General features: G+C 33.2%; 4 protein-coding genes across 5 annotated transcripts; 1 reads left to right on the top strand and 3 right to left on the bottom strand.

Annotated features, from left to right (window-relative positions):
- Positions 1 to 42: 42 nt before the first annotated feature.
- On the bottom strand, positions 43 to 3,221 carry LOC120275075 (protein PSK SIMULATOR 3). 2 transcript variants are annotated; one of them, XM_039281565.1, is made up of 4 exons: positions 1,089 to 3,221; positions 927 to 1,004; positions 751 to 830; positions 43 to 281 (listed from the first exon to the last, which is right to left on the bottom strand). In XM_039281565.1, exon 1 carries the CDS (start codon positions 3,139 to 3,141, stop codon positions 1,801 to 1,803), a length of 1,341 nt encoding a protein of 446 aa, XP_039137499.1. In that variant the 5' UTR covers positions 3,142 to 3,221; the 3' UTR covers positions 43 to 281; positions 751 to 830; positions 927 to 1,004; positions 1,089 to 1,800. The 2 variants fall into 2 exon arrangements, with proteins under 2 accessions (XP_039137499.1, XP_039137498.1); XM_039281564.1 differs by having other exon boundaries at positions 751 to 1,004.
- A 723-nt stretch (positions 3,222 to 3,944) lies between these two features.
- On the bottom strand, positions 3,945 to 5,420 carry LOC120275578 (LOB domain-containing protein CRL1-like). Its single transcript, XM_039282202.1, has 2 exons — positions 5,142 to 5,420; positions 3,945 to 4,202 (listed from the first exon to the last, which is right to left on the bottom strand). The coding sequence occupies exons 1-2, from the start codon at positions 5,418 to 5,420 to the stop codon at positions 3,945 to 3,947; spliced, it is 537 nt and encodes a 178-aa protein (XP_039138136.1).
- A 2,581-nt stretch (positions 5,421 to 8,001) lies between these two features.
- LOC120276490 (DNA repair protein RAD5B) lies at positions 8,002 to 12,986 on the bottom strand. The gene is made up of 18 exons (XM_039283247.1): positions 12,517 to 12,986; positions 12,295 to 12,428; positions 12,038 to 12,173; positions 11,865 to 11,918; positions 11,533 to 11,685; positions 11,263 to 11,414; positions 11,087 to 11,171; positions 10,660 to 10,869; positions 10,375 to 10,518; positions 10,101 to 10,256; positions 9,953 to 10,020; positions 9,749 to 9,871; positions 9,576 to 9,675; positions 9,377 to 9,489; positions 8,722 to 9,304; positions 8,526 to 8,597; positions 8,342 to 8,440; positions 8,002 to 8,268 (listed from the first exon to the last, which is right to left on the bottom strand). The coding sequence occupies exons 1-18, from the start codon at positions 12,850 to 12,852 to the stop codon at positions 8,146 to 8,148; spliced, it is 2,841 nt and encodes a 946-aa protein (XP_039139181.1). The 5' UTR covers positions 12,853 to 12,986; the 3' UTR covers positions 8,002 to 8,145.
- A 1,356-nt stretch (positions 12,987 to 14,342) lies between these two features.
- LOC120275818 (peptidyl-prolyl cis-trans isomerase CYP19-3-like) lies at positions 14,343 to 15,042 on the top strand. Its single transcript, XM_039282528.1, has one exon. The coding sequence runs from the start codon at positions 14,512 to 14,514 to the stop codon at positions 15,040 to 15,042; it is 531 nt and encodes a 176-aa protein (XP_039138462.1). The 5' UTR covers positions 14,343 to 14,511.
- Positions 15,043 to 16,289: the final 1,247 nt, after the last annotated feature.

Genomic DNA, 16,289 nt, shown 5'->3' with positions numbered 1-16,289 from the left:
AATGTAACCAAACCAAACCAAGCAAATTGACACATGACCAAATGAACATCAACATCTTGAAAATTTATCAGGCAATATGAAAAGCATTGAATCCAGCACTTTAAAGCTTCAACCACAAAATTGGTTGATGAATTCACAGAACATTAAAAACATGTCCAAAAAGAATCCCTTCAATTCGGGGAAAACGAGTACATTCGTCGATAAATCGTAATTCTTGAAGCATAAAGGTTGGCAAATGAAAGGGAAGCCGAGTTCCGATATCAATTCATAATGTCATGAATCTGCAAAACAAAGCAAGACTACATCATCAGATTGAGCATTTACGTATCGAATTTAATGTGATATTGATCGTTGCTCGTATTATAAATTCAATGTCACAAGTAATGTTCGAGTTTCAAAAGATGATATGGTTGAAAAAAACTTTCAATTTGTAGTTTAGATGTAGCTAAGCTTCGATATCAATTCATAATGTCATGAACATGCAACACAAAGCAAGACTACATCATCAGATTGAGATTTAAGCATTAAATTTAATGCAGTACCAATCGTTGCTTGTATTATAAATGTAATGCCGCAATTTAGATGAAGTTATGTTCAAGTTTCGAAAGATGATACGGTTGGAAAACTACTTTTGATTTGTAATTTAGACGTAGCTAAGCTTCGATATTAATTCATAATGTCATGAACATGCAACACAAAGCAAGACTACATCATCAGATTGAGATTTAAGCATTAAATTTAATGCGGTACCTATCGTTGCTTGTATTATAAATTCAATGCCACAATTTAGGTGAAGTTGAGCTTGGATATTAATTCATAATGTCATGAACCTGCAAAACAAAGCAAGAGTGTATCATCACATCAAGATTTATGTATTGAATTTGACCCGTCATTCGATGGCAAGAATTATGCTCAAGCTTCATCACGTGATATGGTTAAAGACCACTTTCAATTTGCCGTTTAGGGGAAGCCAAGCTTAGACATCAATTCATAATGCGAAGAACCTGCAAAATAAAGCAAGAGTATGTCAGTTCGAGCTTTACGTATCAAATTTGATGTTTACTGATTAGTGCCAGTGATATTCATACAATGCCAGAATTTATGCTTGAGTTTCATTAGATGATATCATAATATAAGGCTGAAGAGCACTTTCAATTTGCAAATTCATGCAGAACCATAGTGTCATGAACCTGCAAAACAAAGCGATTGTATCATCATATCAAATTTACTTTGAGTGATTGTTGCTGTTTTTCTTTATCCAGTGCCAAAATTCATACCTGATTTAACTAGGGCAGCAGACAAGCAATGTTCATGGAATATAAAAGATTGAAGGCCAAATTTTGAACAAACCACAAAAGAATGATAAAGTTTATTCATTTTTATGTATCAAATTGATCAAAACATTTGTATATGAAAAGCAGTAAAATAGCTCCAAGAACAAAATGTAAAAGTGAGTTGAAAGTATTTCCGTCCGAATGTAAATTGTACCTCAATATGATATTCCAATGTGAGTTAAATGTTTTTGATTTGCAAAAGCATGACAGTAAATGAAATTACTGAAAAATAGCAGCACTGTAAAATCAATCAATGAAACAATCGGCAGGATTCTATCATCACGACATACAAAAAGAAGATATTTATATATTTATCAGAAGAGCATTCATCAGAGTCAATGTATTCATCAAACTGGACATAAGTCTATATACAACAGAAATTAAAGTTTCCATACCTCCTAAATAACATTACTCATCAGGTAATTACTTCAATGAGAATAAAATTAGCAATACCAGAAAGACGAATTCAGCATTGTCCCTTCCAACCAATAAAATTATCAAAGTTCAAACTACTCGAGCAATCAAACAATGCATTCTTCTGATGCTCATATCGACACATATAATTCAACCCAACCAAAAGCTCGCATATTGCAGATTCGGTCTTCTCCCTATCAGCAAAATATAAAGTCTCAAGCAGAAGCACATTGGACCTCAGAACAATCTGTTGTTGCTCAAAGTTCCTCTCCATCTGCCACTGAACCATATTATGCGCCATCGGCGCTAACCAGCTCAAAATGCTCTTCATCTTCTCCTTCCAACCATGGGCGAGAGGAGCATCATAAATCGCAAGATTCTTAACATAAGACTTCAAACTCTTTCTCAAAGTAATTCTCAAACTCGAAGGCAACATCAAGTACAAATCATCCCGGGCTTCCTCGCCGATCAAATGCGGATATTGCATCAACTTTTCTATGATGATAATAACATTTGAATAATGCAAAGCAAGAGCAGAACCACCGACAGTAGACGATGAAGCAAGCATCGTCAAACTACTCTTCGGCCCAAACCACAAGCTCTCATTCTTGCCGCACTTCTCCTCTCTACTAACATTACTCTCCTTATCGAAATTCTCTTCATCAAAAACATCATTCAATGACGGAGAGTTAGAGCTACTCAAACTGAGGCATTCCATGAGAAACCTCCCAGGGCTAGAAGCACAAGGCCCGGGAAAAGACACTGCTTTCCTAGAGGTAGAACAAGGTGGGCAGTGATAAAGCTGACGACTTTCAAATACCACTTGGATCCTGGCATGAATGGTGCACACTGCGCGAGCTAAGAGAAGGACAACCTTATCAAATGTTTGGTTCCAAAGAGAGGCATTGCGGAGTTGCCATTGCGGCATTTGATCGAGCACCTGATGAGCGTTATCAGAGAGCTCGGTATAAAGCTTGGCGGTGGACGAGACGAAGCGTTCCATCTTGCGAAACGCGGCGTCGATGTCTTTGGATAAGAAAGCAAGGCGAGAAGGATGGATACGGCCGGAGAGGAGGTCGGAGTAGATGTGCTCGAAGCCGGAGAGAGTGGGGAGGCGGCAGCGGCGGCCGAGGCGGGCGGTAACGGCGGCGATGCGGTTGAGGGCGTCGATCTTCTCGGCGAGGGAGAGGGAGAGGAGATAGTTCTCGTCGGAGGAGACGAGGGTGCGGACGCCGGGAGAGGAAAGCGTGTCGGCGCGGAGGCGAGAGATATCCGCGTCAGAGAGGGAGCGGTGGAGATGGACGGCGCGCGACATCGCCGCCGCCACCTCGAAGGAGAGGATGCCAACGACGTTTTCATCGCCGGAAGGGGCCGGAGACGGCGAGGGTCGCATCTCGGCGGAAGTCGGAGAAAGATGAGAACTTTGCCAAGTTTGAAACCGATGAGAAAACGATGAATTGAAATGAAATTTGAATATTTTACAGGGGTTAAACAGAAAAACTCCTTTGTTTTTACATTCAAGTAATAATTTTGTAGGGATGTTTATGCAAAGACTTAAGTTCGTTTTTGCACAAAGAACCTTAAATATTGTTCAAATTAATGGAGTAGTCTTAAATTTTTCTCTTTTTGGTTGTTTTACCCTCATAAAAAAACAATATTGTGTGTATATATATATAATTAACACCATGAGGGGTTAAATTTTTTAAGATGATTCATTAATTTTCACCAAAGACTAATAGTAATAACCCACTCTATACAAGCATCAAAGTAATTTCATTAAAAACTCAATACAATTAATAATCATTTATCGAAACCCTCTGCGTATAATATTTGTGTCATTATAAAAAAAATAAATTTAAATCTCTACTCACGCAAGATAAGGACACAGATGTATTATAATATTGACTCTACACCTGTGCACTCTGACATGGCTCATTTACATTTCTGCTTAAAAAAAAATCATTTGTTTTTCAAATATATATATATATATATATATATAATAACATTAAATTAAATTTAATTCAATCACTAATAATAAAGTGATTTTTTCACATACATCAAACAAATACATCCAACTCTTTTTCTTTTTTCTTTTTAAGTTTTCAAATATACTTAAATAATAAATAATAACACACCATACTAACAAAATTTACTAAAAATATATATATATAGATGAACAATTAAAATTTAATACAATCAATAGAGATAATTAGTGGCCTCCATGAATGAATCAAGAGAAGTGTCTTCAAGAGCAAATGGGAATTCATCAACCAAGCTTGAACTTGGAACAAGATTTTGAGATGAAGATTGAATGCCAATGTCATTAAAATGCATTGAAATATCTCCATTCATTAAAGTTTGTTCTATCTTGAAATTCTCTTGAGCTTGAAATTGTTGGCAGTTTGTAGTTGCTTCTGCCTTGAAACAAGCTATTTGTGCTTCAAGATTAATAACCTACAATAAATAAATAAATAAAAGTGAAAATCAGATTAAATTTTTTTTTTATTTTATAGCTTTGCAAAAAATAAAAAATTATTTATATACCTTTGTAAAATAATGTGAAAATGATATTTGTTTATATACCTATATAAATAATTTTAAATTACTTATATGCTCTTATGACATAAAAAAATAATTAAAATTTTATAAAACAATACATTAATTATTTATATAATAAATATATTTTAATTTTCATCTATATAGGTACATCAGCCAATAAAAGTATTTTATAAGAGTATATAAACAACTGTGAGCATGCAAGCTATATTATATATATATATACTTATTTAAATAAATAAAGTGAACATAAATATATGAATTTTTTTAATTTTTTTTTTCTCGCATCCCTCCACAAAAATAAAATAAACAACTTATATACCTTATAAAAATAATATTTATTTATATACTTCCATTCATTCTTATTTAGTTAAAAATCAATAAAAAAATTAGAAAAATAAACTATAACTTTACACTAACTAAATCTATATTTTCATAAAATTGCCACTATTTATTCATATAAATAGTAGCACATTAAAGTTTGAACAAATTTCAACCATTTAACACTATTTTCTAATACACATACAAAAACTATAAAAAACAAAAACTAATGAACTTTAATTATTGTGCTCAACTGAGGATGTTGTAACCCTAATTTTACTATACCTAAATTAACTATAAAAACCAAAAACTAAAGAGCCCTAATTAGCTTTCACTGTAACTAGCTAATGATTACTGTGCTCAACTGCGGACATTCTACGACGTACTTCAAACGTCCGCAGTTGACGTATTCTAAGTTATGTAACCTAACAACAAAGTTTTGTAGGGAAATAAACATAAATATAAGTTTTACTAGTTATGTATATATATAATTGAGTAATGTAATGTGATACATACTTGTTGTTGAAGTGAGAAAATTTGAGAGACACAACCATAAATGGGATCTTGAAGTCTAGCTTGAGCTTCATAAGAAATGGATAGAGCTGCCTCAAACCTATCATGCACAGGAAGATGCATCAAGAGTTTTGATACATTACTTGCACCAAAAACTTTATGAATTGCAGCAAAATGTGTTGATGCTTGTTCATGACAAAAATATGGAGCAAAAATACATCCTCGCACACACTTTCTTCTTAGAAATTTGCAAGCTCCACATGGAGAGCCTAAACCTGTCATTTTTTTCCTTTTAAAACTCTTTGTTGATGAAGAGGATTGAAAGAGAACTACAAACATTGGCTCTTTATAAACACTAAATTTATTGAATTTTTAATTTTATTTTGTCTCCTTCATGGCCTACAATTTTCATTAATTTTTAGCTATCTATGTAGACCTTCACTTTCACCTCAATTCCATTCAATTTGAGTTCTTAGCATTGCTAATTTATTACAAAACAATCATAAATATCTATATATAGAATTTACGTTACTTAACACCGATAAATAAAAAAAGTAAAATGAAGTTAAATTGTTTTTTTTTTTTTAACACTCACAACACCATTGAACTTTTGATCTATTAAGACCGTGTCTTTTGTGTGGGAGATTCGTGTCTTTATTGAGGAGATGAGTTCAAATTTCAACTAAAGCAGAATGATGAGCACATGCACGTTGAAATATTAATTTCATAACGTACATATTCTCGCTTGTCTGTTTTGTTAAAAATAAATAAATAGATAAATATTCTCATGATATTAATTTTTTGAATTTTCAAAATAACTAAATAAAATTAGATCGTATATATATAAATTTCTTAAGTTCACAAAGCTCGATAAATTGGTCAAATTTGGCAACATTAGGGAAAATAATGAATATATATATATTTATATAAATGATGGGCCTTTGAATTAGTAGTCAAGGAGACAAATAAGAGGGATTGAAGTCACGTGTGGGTCCTTCCACACGTGTCTCTATTGCTGCCTAACCCTAAAATGATTAAACATAGACTCTAAGTGGACAACAAAAATTATAACTTTAAAAATATATATGTCTTTGTTTCAAAGATTTTTTACGCATCAAATCGTCGGTGATTTTTTTTTTGTCTTTTTCTTAATTTTCTTTTTTGATCTTTCAATTCGTTATTTGATGCATGATTCAAAAGAAGTAATGGTGACATTTAATCATATGCATCAAAAGTGACTTAATATAAATTTTTTACATGTTTTTTATTTATCGTTATTATTTACCAAATGATATTTAGTAATATACATATATATAATTTTATTGAAAATTTAATAAAACAACATAAATAAATAAATACAAAAATAACATGAAATTATAAATCTTAGAATCAATTTATCTAAAAAATTTATACTATTTATTTAAATTTTTAATTTGTCATATTTTTATAATATTGAACTATGTCGTAATCAACGAAAAATGTGAAGAAAAGAACAAATCACGAAAAATATGAAAACATGATAACAAGAACTATAGCTTGCGAATATTTAATCAATGATGTTTTTTCTTATAATAATATAAAAAAATAAAAAAAGTGAATTAAAAATGATGATTAAATTATAGATTATGTCATACAAATAATTATGTATTTATTAATTCATATTAATTAGTTTCTTTGAGACAAAGAAGGCCACAAGCTTGGTGTTGCTTGGAAAGCTATAGACATGATATCATAGCTTCATTTTCAAACATCAAAATAATAAAAAAATATATAAATGTATAAATATATATATAATTTTTTTAATGAGTTTCAAGATTGAATAATTAGAGATTTGCCAACTGATTTGGAGGCAAATATTCAAAGATTAAGGAGTAGTTAATTGTTTATTGAATATTGATCAATCTAATCATGTTAGCTTGATGCATGATTAAGAGTGATGGAGATGTTTGTGAGTTTTTGTCTATTAATAACTCATTGAATTATTTTATGAAGTTATATTAAATAATTTAAATGTTTTCAAGTTACAAAGTTTGGACTTTTGCTAAAGAATGTGAATTAATTAACAATTATTTTTTTTAAGCTAAAAAAATAAATGTTTTAAAGCTAAGTTTGAGCTGGTTTTGGTTAGATCATGAATAAGATTTGGTTTTGACCACCGAATTCTCTTTGTCAATGATATTTTTTTTACTTATATACCTCTGCAAATTTATTCATTTTTTTATTTTATTTTATATTTTATTTTTTTTATTTTTGATACAAGTGCTTGCACAATTGACAGTGACTTAAAATTATATATATATATATAATAATAAAATTATAAAGTTTATCTTTTTATATGTATATATAAACCTATGTAAATTTAAGATTTTTATTAGTATTAATTAACCGTTTATCATAGTAAAATAATTGAACATAATAATTATATACGTATTAAAAACATATAAAAGGTATACCCTTGTAAACTGTGGTTAAACAAATAAATTTGATTTTTATGAATATAATTCTAGAAATTTTTTGTATTCTCAACAAAACTTAATAAAAATAGAAATCTTATTAATTATTTTTTTAAAAAAATAATATTAATAAATAATTTATTTATTTTTTTGTAGAATATATCTTTAATCTTAAAACATTTAATATAACTAAAGATTTTTTTTTTCTACCAACCTAATATTTAAAAAAAAATTCCCAACCTTTCCGTATTATTTTCATTTATATTTTTTTTCAGATATACACTTTGTTTATATGTGAATGGTTAAAAACTGTCTTATTATGAGGGTATATTTGCATAATGTACTTTATATTCTTAAAAGAACTATATAAAAATAGAAACATTCATATTGGATTGATTACAAAACTTTGAAACTCCCTGAAATCATAAATTTCAAAGAATTTCACAAAAATAACCAAGAATTTATGCGAGAATTTTCCAATATATACAGATCATTCATCATATATATATATATATATATATATATTGAGAGGATAATAAAAAAGCCGAAGAACTTCACCTGAATAGCATTTTAAGTTCCTCGATTCGAGCACTTCGAACTTCCTCATCAGTAAGAGCTCCAGCAATCATTCTCTGTTTTCTAGCTTGCACTTGTTGCATCCTCTCTTCAACAGTATCCTACATTCAATTCAAATTATGTAAGTAATTACAAACTTACAATTATCTTTTACTATGTTGTTGTTGTTTTTACCTTAACAATGAATCGACGAACTCTAACTTGCCGTTTTTGGCCAATTCGATGAATTCTCATTATCGCTTGTTCTTCAACTGCAGGATTCCACCAAGGATCCTAATTCCACAATAAAATCAATGAGTAAATTTTTAACACTCTTTGAGAACTCTAATTCATTCGAGTATTTTTCATGGATGATTACCATCAGAAATACATTTGAAGCCGCCGTCAAATTTAGTCCTACTCCTCCGGCTTTTAGTGACATCAGTAACACCTGAAAACAAGCAAAGATATGATTAGAATTCGGTAAAGTTATATACGGACAAGTATAAGACCAACTGCGTTTTGAAAAAGAAAATGGCGGGAAGGTAACGGCTAGTAAGTAGTAACTAACTTACAAGCTTATCTGTGCTTTCACTGAACTCTTTCAAGACCTTTTCTCTTTGCTTCTGGGAAAGCTTCCCATCAAACCGTAAGAATCCGACACTCTTCTTCTTTAAAGGGATTTCGAGTAGATCGAGGAATGAAGTCCACTGGCTGAAGATGATGCTCTTTTCGCCTAGCCCAGCATTATGAATGCTCTGTAGACATTTGAGTAGTTTGGTGACCTTGGATGACTCTTTCCAGTTCTTTACAACATCAACCTGGAACCGGCTCTCGGTCGGGCATGTAATAAGGTCAGTCTTAGTCAGAGGTTTCCGACAAATTGGGCACGGTCCTCCAGATGGACTCCTCCAGCTTGATAGGAGGCATTCACGGCACATTCTATGTGCGCATGGTGTGAGAACAGGATCATCGGAAGCAGATTCTAGACATATGGGGCACTCAGTCACTTCACCCCGCCTGATCCCCTCCACCACCTCTTCGACAAAAGCTCTTGTGGGTGCTGAAGAAGTGGAGTTAACAGAGTTTTGGGTAGTCCCTTCGAGGAAGTGACGTGCAAGCTTGTTGAGATCTGCATATTCCTGGTTGTCTCCTCGGCTGCCATATTCAGAGTATGCTTAGAAACACATGATTTAAACCATAGAAATACTGATAAAAGCTTTCACTGACCTCATGACAAGGAATGGATGGTTGCAGCATTGTCTTAAGCGAAGAAGTAGCTCGAGAATGGAAGCGTAGTTATGGAGAACTTTTCCTTGAGCAACAAACTGATCAAATCTTACCTGTTTGACAAATGAAAATACAGAAGTAAGAAATTGTGTTTAAAGAGTTAGCAGCATTTGTAGTATTAAAAAAGAAGTTTGCTCACCTTTGATTTCTTGAATAGAGCATCATAGAAGTCTCTTTCAGCTTCAGATTGTTCGCATTCAACTACTTGAACATTGACTGGAGGAAGGACTAGAATAGGCCTGAGGAAAAGTATCATTTACTCACTGTTTCAGTAATTTGATATAAACACAAGAATAGGTGTAAAACCCTGACCTTCCTTCTTTATCTGTTGTCTCTTTTGTTCTCCTGAGCATCAATGGCCTTAGAATTGCTTTAACTAATCTCAACCCTCTCTCGTCACCACTTTCATATGGTCTCTGGATTAGTTTATGCCACCTGAATATATAAACATATGAATATACTCATAATCTTGAGAAAATAAGAGTATGCATGCAATATTAGTGGTGTTGTACATACCATGCCCAATTGCACCACGGTTCAACACGTAAAAAGCAGAGAAGGCTGTAGAGATCTTCCAAATTATTCTGCATTTGAAAAACAACAAAGCTAATCATATTAACAGAGCCATACAAGTTTGCCAGAGAAAAAGTTAAAGTGTGTATACCTGTAGAGGAGTGCCCGTAAGGCACAATCTACAGTGTGAGACAAGAGCAAATGCTGATTGAGCAACTCGAGTTTTAGAGGATTTAATTGTGTGTGCTTCATCCAATACCACTCTATACCATTCGATTTGATGAAAGATGCTGACTTTTCCTGGATCCTAATTCAGAGGCAAAGAAGTTGTGATCAAACAATAAGACTAGGATTAAATTTCTTAAGCATTGGTCAAATAAATCCACAACATCCAAGGATTTGAAGATCATTGTTATAATTCTTACGCATTTATAAGCCACAGCTAAGACGCCGTATGTGGTGAGAACCACATCATTATCTGCAACGATTTTGGGATCATTGGTTCTGTCACCACCATAGTGTACAAAGACAGAAATTGAGCCCGGTTTTGAATGAGTTTCCAACTCATCCTGCAAGTACAAAAAGTTAGGCTGCTCATGCCCATCATTTTGAAATCCAATGATCAAATTATCATGCAGAGGGATTCAGATAATTTAGATAGTCTTAGAACAGTGATTAAGGTGTAGAAACTCGGAAACATAAGAAATCACCTTCCATTGACCCAATAATGCCATGGGGCATACAATAAGAGTGCCACCTTTGACTACAGTTGATGTCTTTGTGTTGGAGATGCCAGTAGATTGATGATTGTCATTACTCATTTCGATGTCTTTGTCATGCGAAATTCCTCTTCCAGGGTTTGCAAGTATCAAAGCTATAGTCATCACTGTCTTCCCTAGTCCCATTGCATCTGCTAAAATCTGTAGAGAGCATACAAAATAGAAGGAACAACTCACAAATTTAAACCATAACTGAGAAAGGGAGAAAAGCAAGTGATGCATGAATGGAAACTCTCAGAAAGATGAACAAGAACTGAGTGAAAAAAACATAAATATAATATGAGAAGATCAAACTGGTGATTCTATCATAAAAGAAGAAATGAGAGCACAATAAACTAATGGGCAATAGCAGACTTACTCCTCCTCTAGCCATTTGTGTCGCACTTGGGAAATTTGTAGTAGCTTCTCCTGAGAACACATTGACATAAACAGCAGATGCTCTCCTGATAAAGAGCAATGTGTTGATGGATTAGTAAGAGCACATAATTTTTGTTGGCACTGCTCGAAGGTAAGAAAAAAAACATCTCGGCATACTTGTCAGAGATATTATAAGCATCCCAGCATGGATGAAGGGTTTTTGCTGCTTGCTCAAAATCAATTCCCTTCTCTAATTCTGACATCCAGTGGAGGGCTTGTTTCTGGTATGATCTTAGTTCACATGTAAGTGTGCTTGGGGGTTCTGCTTCCTGGAAAATTTTGTGCAAAGAACATGAATAAAAAAAGTAAACCGTTCTCGTTATTATTTGTTCGGAAATGAGAAACTGTGAATTTTATGATAAATCTATCTGTTCTAATTGTATTTACCTTCAAGTCATATACTTCAGCAGCACCAACAAGCTTATTCAAGGATGACTCTGAGACTGCTTGTTCATCATTACTTTGCTCTGGATATGTTTGGCCTCCTCTTCTTCGCTTTGCTAGACCCACTATTTGTTGAGGTTCATCGTCATCATCATCCTATTTAATTTCAAGTCAAACAGAAAAAGCATTATAGTCTAGATAGATTTGTGTCTGAAATGAATGGCTTTTAATCCCACAAAAAAAAGTCAGGTTGTTTAGCAAGTGAGAAATATTGGCATTTCATTATAATAGTATACTGCAACCAGGAATGATTAAACGGAAAGGAGCAAACTTACTTTCAGATTTAATGAACGCTTGCGAGTATCAAGTTCCTCTGGAGTAAAATCAGCCTGGAAAATTCAACAGAACAATGCAAATTATCAGCTAAATTCCAGCAATAAGAGGGAAATAAATAAACTTCCAACTGTCCTGTGTAAAAAAATTAACCAAATGAAGAGAATATAAATACCTTTTTAAATGGTTTTATTTTCAGTAGCTTGAACAAGGTAGGGAGTGGATGAATGGTGGAATCCAATTGTGATGCAGACACAAGTTTCCATGAGGATTTATCCCCCGTTGTAAAAATTGAGCCATGGATATAAAAACTGCAAGAAATTGAGCAAGAAGACCCGCAAAATGTCTCATGTCATTCTCTCTAACAAAAACCATTTTTTTTTCTTATCAATAGGAATCAAATCAGTGGAATAGCAGGGGTTTGCAGATTACCTAACATATAAAACAATCTCTTGCATTAAGCTAAGCTGCTGAACAGACAATACACACCGCCCTTGAACCTTAACCTTGGATGAACTCACAAGGGGAATTAGGCACCGCGCCCACTCCGTTGGAAGCCTCCCAATCTAAATTTAAGTGAAAAAAAAAACACAAGAAATAGACATTAAAACATGACTCATACCAGCACACATTCATGAAAATCAACTGATATACCTCTCCAGATCGCTTTGTAGAGAAGCGGACAATCTCAGACGCAGCAGCTGCAGTCTTTGCACTCACCCAATGATTCCCAGGCCTTCGTCTCACATCAGACTTTGGAAAGCAGAAATGAACAACCTCATTTTCAACTAGCTTCCACATCCCTCGACATGTCGATAATCCAGTCACATAAGCCTTCTCCACCAGAAACCAATTCGGTTCTTCCAGAAACTCTCCTTTCTCTGCCTTTTCACTGGCTACATGCTCCTGAAACTTTAGGTAGCCTGTATTTACAGACCTGATTGGTCGAGGATTCAGATACTTTGAAAAATGAGTTGTGGTAAGATCCATGTAGTTATCACCACATCCATCCAAAGTCTTCTTCTTGATTCTGTTCTCAGTTGTAAAAATCGAATACGTTCCCTGCTTCACTTTGCTATCTGGCTTCGAGACCTCATCTTTTTCCCTCTTTAACGTCAACGTGAGGAATCAAAACCTCAGCTTTAAGTTCGACTGGGACTTGAGGAATCAAAAGTATCAACTTTTTCCTCTTTTACCATGACTTTAGAAACTCAAAACCTCATCTTTCTCCTGTTTAACCACGACTTGAGGAATCAAAACATCAGGTTTAACTTCGCCTGGGACTTGAGGAATAAAAACCTCATCTTTTTCCTCTTTAACCGCGACTTGAGGAATGAAAACCTCATTCTTCTCCTCTTTAACCACAACTTGAGGAATCAAAACATCAGCTATAACTTCTCCGATGACGTGGGAATCCATCTCTTCCTTCAAGGGTACCTTTTTAATCTCAACTTTGGAATCCTTGTCAAGGAGGATGTTGATGGCTCGATCCGGGTTGTTCCCAGCGACGGAGAGCGCTTGGAGAATCTCAATCTCTGATGGCAAATTCCCAAGAACTGATCTGATGATGCTGATCTCTTCTACAAGAAGAACTCTGGATTCTGGGATTCCAGAATCCAAAAAAGATGAATCAATCTCCATAAATTTAGAAATCAACGGATCCAAAGAAAAAAAAAATGAAGATTTGGGGAAGAATAGAGAATAGAATCAGAAATTAGGGTTTAAAGAAACAAAGAACATTGATTCAAAAAAGAATGAATCTTTAAATATTAGGGCAGAGTTTTTAGGGATTTTAGTTTTGCCGGGAAGGATTTGGCGGGAAGAGTGAATTTATGGAGGGAAAGCTTCTCAAGCGGGCTTTTTTACTGTGAAGTGAAAATTTTAATATTCCAATAAATTAAATTAATTAATTATAAAAATACAACAAATATTACTTATCCCAAAAAAATCTTTAATTATTATTTACCCAAAAATTTAATATTTAATTTTAATTAAAAAAATATGCACAAATATAGGCATATACACAATTAATTATTAGGAAATTTAAAAAAAACACCCCAGTTTTGCACAAAAGGCATATAAGTCCTTAACTTTTATTAATTTATTATTTAAAAATCGTCTTGGTATAATTTTTTTTTAAAATTTATTAATTTCTCTTAAAATATTCATAAAATTAAAATTTATAAACCAAATAAAATTAAAAATATGTTTTTCTATACATTACGTGATGTTTTTTTATAATATATTGACTATTTTACTAACAGTTTTTTGTATTTTTTTTTTACTAACGAAAAAATCACATAATTTAAAAACAGTAAAAACAAACTTTATTTATTTTAAAAAAAAACTAAGAAACCATTTTTAAAATATTCCCTTAATCATTTTATAGGGTATAAAATGCAAAAACACCGCACTCTATTCAAAATAAAAGTTACTTTTTTAAGGGTTTAAACGCAAAATCACAGTTCTTCTTCTCTCCTATAAAAACCCTAAAAATCCCAAAAACCCTAGCGAGGAACTGAAACCCTAGAGCCACCATCAAACGATTTCAATCCCCCATTTCTCCAAACCCTAATTCCACTCCATCAAATCCCAAATCCATTAAAAAAAACCCAGATTTTGAACTTCGATTTGATACAAACCTCATCGATGGCGAATCCGAGGGTGTTCTTCGACATAGCGATCGGGAAAGCAAGAGCAGGGAGGATAATCATGGAGCTATTCGCCGACGTGGTTCCAAAAACGGCGGAGAACTTCCGGTGTCTCTGCACGGGCGAGAAGGGGATCGGGATCTCAGGTAAGCCCTTGCACTACAAAGGATCGAGCTTTCATCGGATCATCCCGGGATTCATGTGCCAAGGTGGGGATTTCACGAGAGGGAACGGGACCGGCGGGGAATCGATCTATGGGGCGAGATTTGAGGACGAGAACTTCAAGAAGAAGCACACAGGGCCGGGAATGGTGTCGATGGCGAATGCGGGGGCGAATACGAATGGATCACAGTTCTTCATCTGCACGGCGAGGACGGGGTGGTTGGATGGGAAGCATGTGGTGTTTGGGAAGGTGGTGGATGGGTATGGAGTTGTGGAGGCGATGGAGAAGGAGGGATCGGGGAGTGGAGAGACGAAGACGAAGGTTGTGATCGAGGATTGTGGAGAGATCACTACTGAGAGCTCTTAAATTTTTGTAGTGTTTGATCTTTGTAGGCTTTTGTGTTTTTTTTTTTAAGTTTGGATTTAATAAATTTTTTTTTTTTTATATTTAGTTTTTTTTTAATACTTATTTTGATGCGTTTTTTAAAATATAAAAAATCAGCAAATTAATTGCCTATTTTAATGCGCTAAAGTGATTTTAAGGGTATCACCTTGCCAAGAATAAGCAGATTTAAGGAGCGATTTGGTTCAGGGTAATGTAGAAAGATTACCATATGTTACGTGGTAATTTAAAAATATTATCATATTTGGTATTGTACCGGTGGTAATGTGCATGGTAATATATCATATTAATAGAAAGTGATAATTCTATTATCACCAAATTTGATGTCTATCTTGGATTATCATGATAATTTTATAACTTTTTATATTTTAACAAATTAATTACCATGACAGTCAAACACGGTAATGTATTATTCCCGGTAATAAGAGTTCCCAATCAAACATGGTTATATTAAATTACCGCAATATTTCCAACCACATAACATTCCCACTCATATTACCATGGTAATCTCATTACGTGATAATATGTTATTACCACGAACCAAACGGCCCCTAAGAGTTTTGAGTTTAAGTTTGGTTAAATATTGGTTTTGCAAAAAATTAATAAAGATTTAAGAGTTCTGAGTTTAAGTTTAGTTAAATATTGGTTTTGTGATATTCATTTATTATAACGACTGATTGTGAATATCGAACTTATAATCCAAATTTTATTTCATTGAATAAAAATACATCTATGAATGATCGTGAATGATTATTGATCGTGAACTAGAAAGTTAAGAAATCAGTAGTGATTTACAATTTTTAATGTTGATTTACAATCAAATCCAAATCTTAAGTGTTGACTTATAATCCAAATCTTATATATCATCGATTTTGAGTGCTAATTTATAATCCAAATCTTATATATCAGTGTATGATTTAATCTTGTGTCACTAAATGATCACATTTGCTTGATTATTTGTGTTTATCACATTTGTTTAGTTGAACTATAAATGCAAAGTAAATTTTTTGAATATGGGACATTTAACCGTATCTCATTTTAAACACTAATTTTTTAATTTATATCAAATTTAAGCATTTCATCTGTGGATAATTGGAGATTTCCAATGATAAATTGATAACCTAATAGTCAAAAAAATACACATAGATACTATAGACCCATGTCACGTCATCAACTTATACACTTAGACAAATAAAACTCAAATTTAATAC

The sequence above is a fragment of the Dioscorea cayenensis genome, chromosome 14 (genome assembly GCF_009730915.1).
Source record: "Dioscorea cayenensis subsp. rotundata cultivar TDr96_F1 chromosome 14, TDr96_F1_v2_PseudoChromosome.rev07_lg8_w22 25.fasta, whole genome shotgun sequence".
Taxonomy (NCBI): Eukaryota; Viridiplantae; Streptophyta; class Magnoliopsida; order Dioscoreales; family Dioscoreaceae; genus Dioscorea; species Dioscorea cayenensis.
Note: the sequence above shows the minus strand (reverse complement) of the source record. Positions and strands in the feature narration are given on the sequence as shown.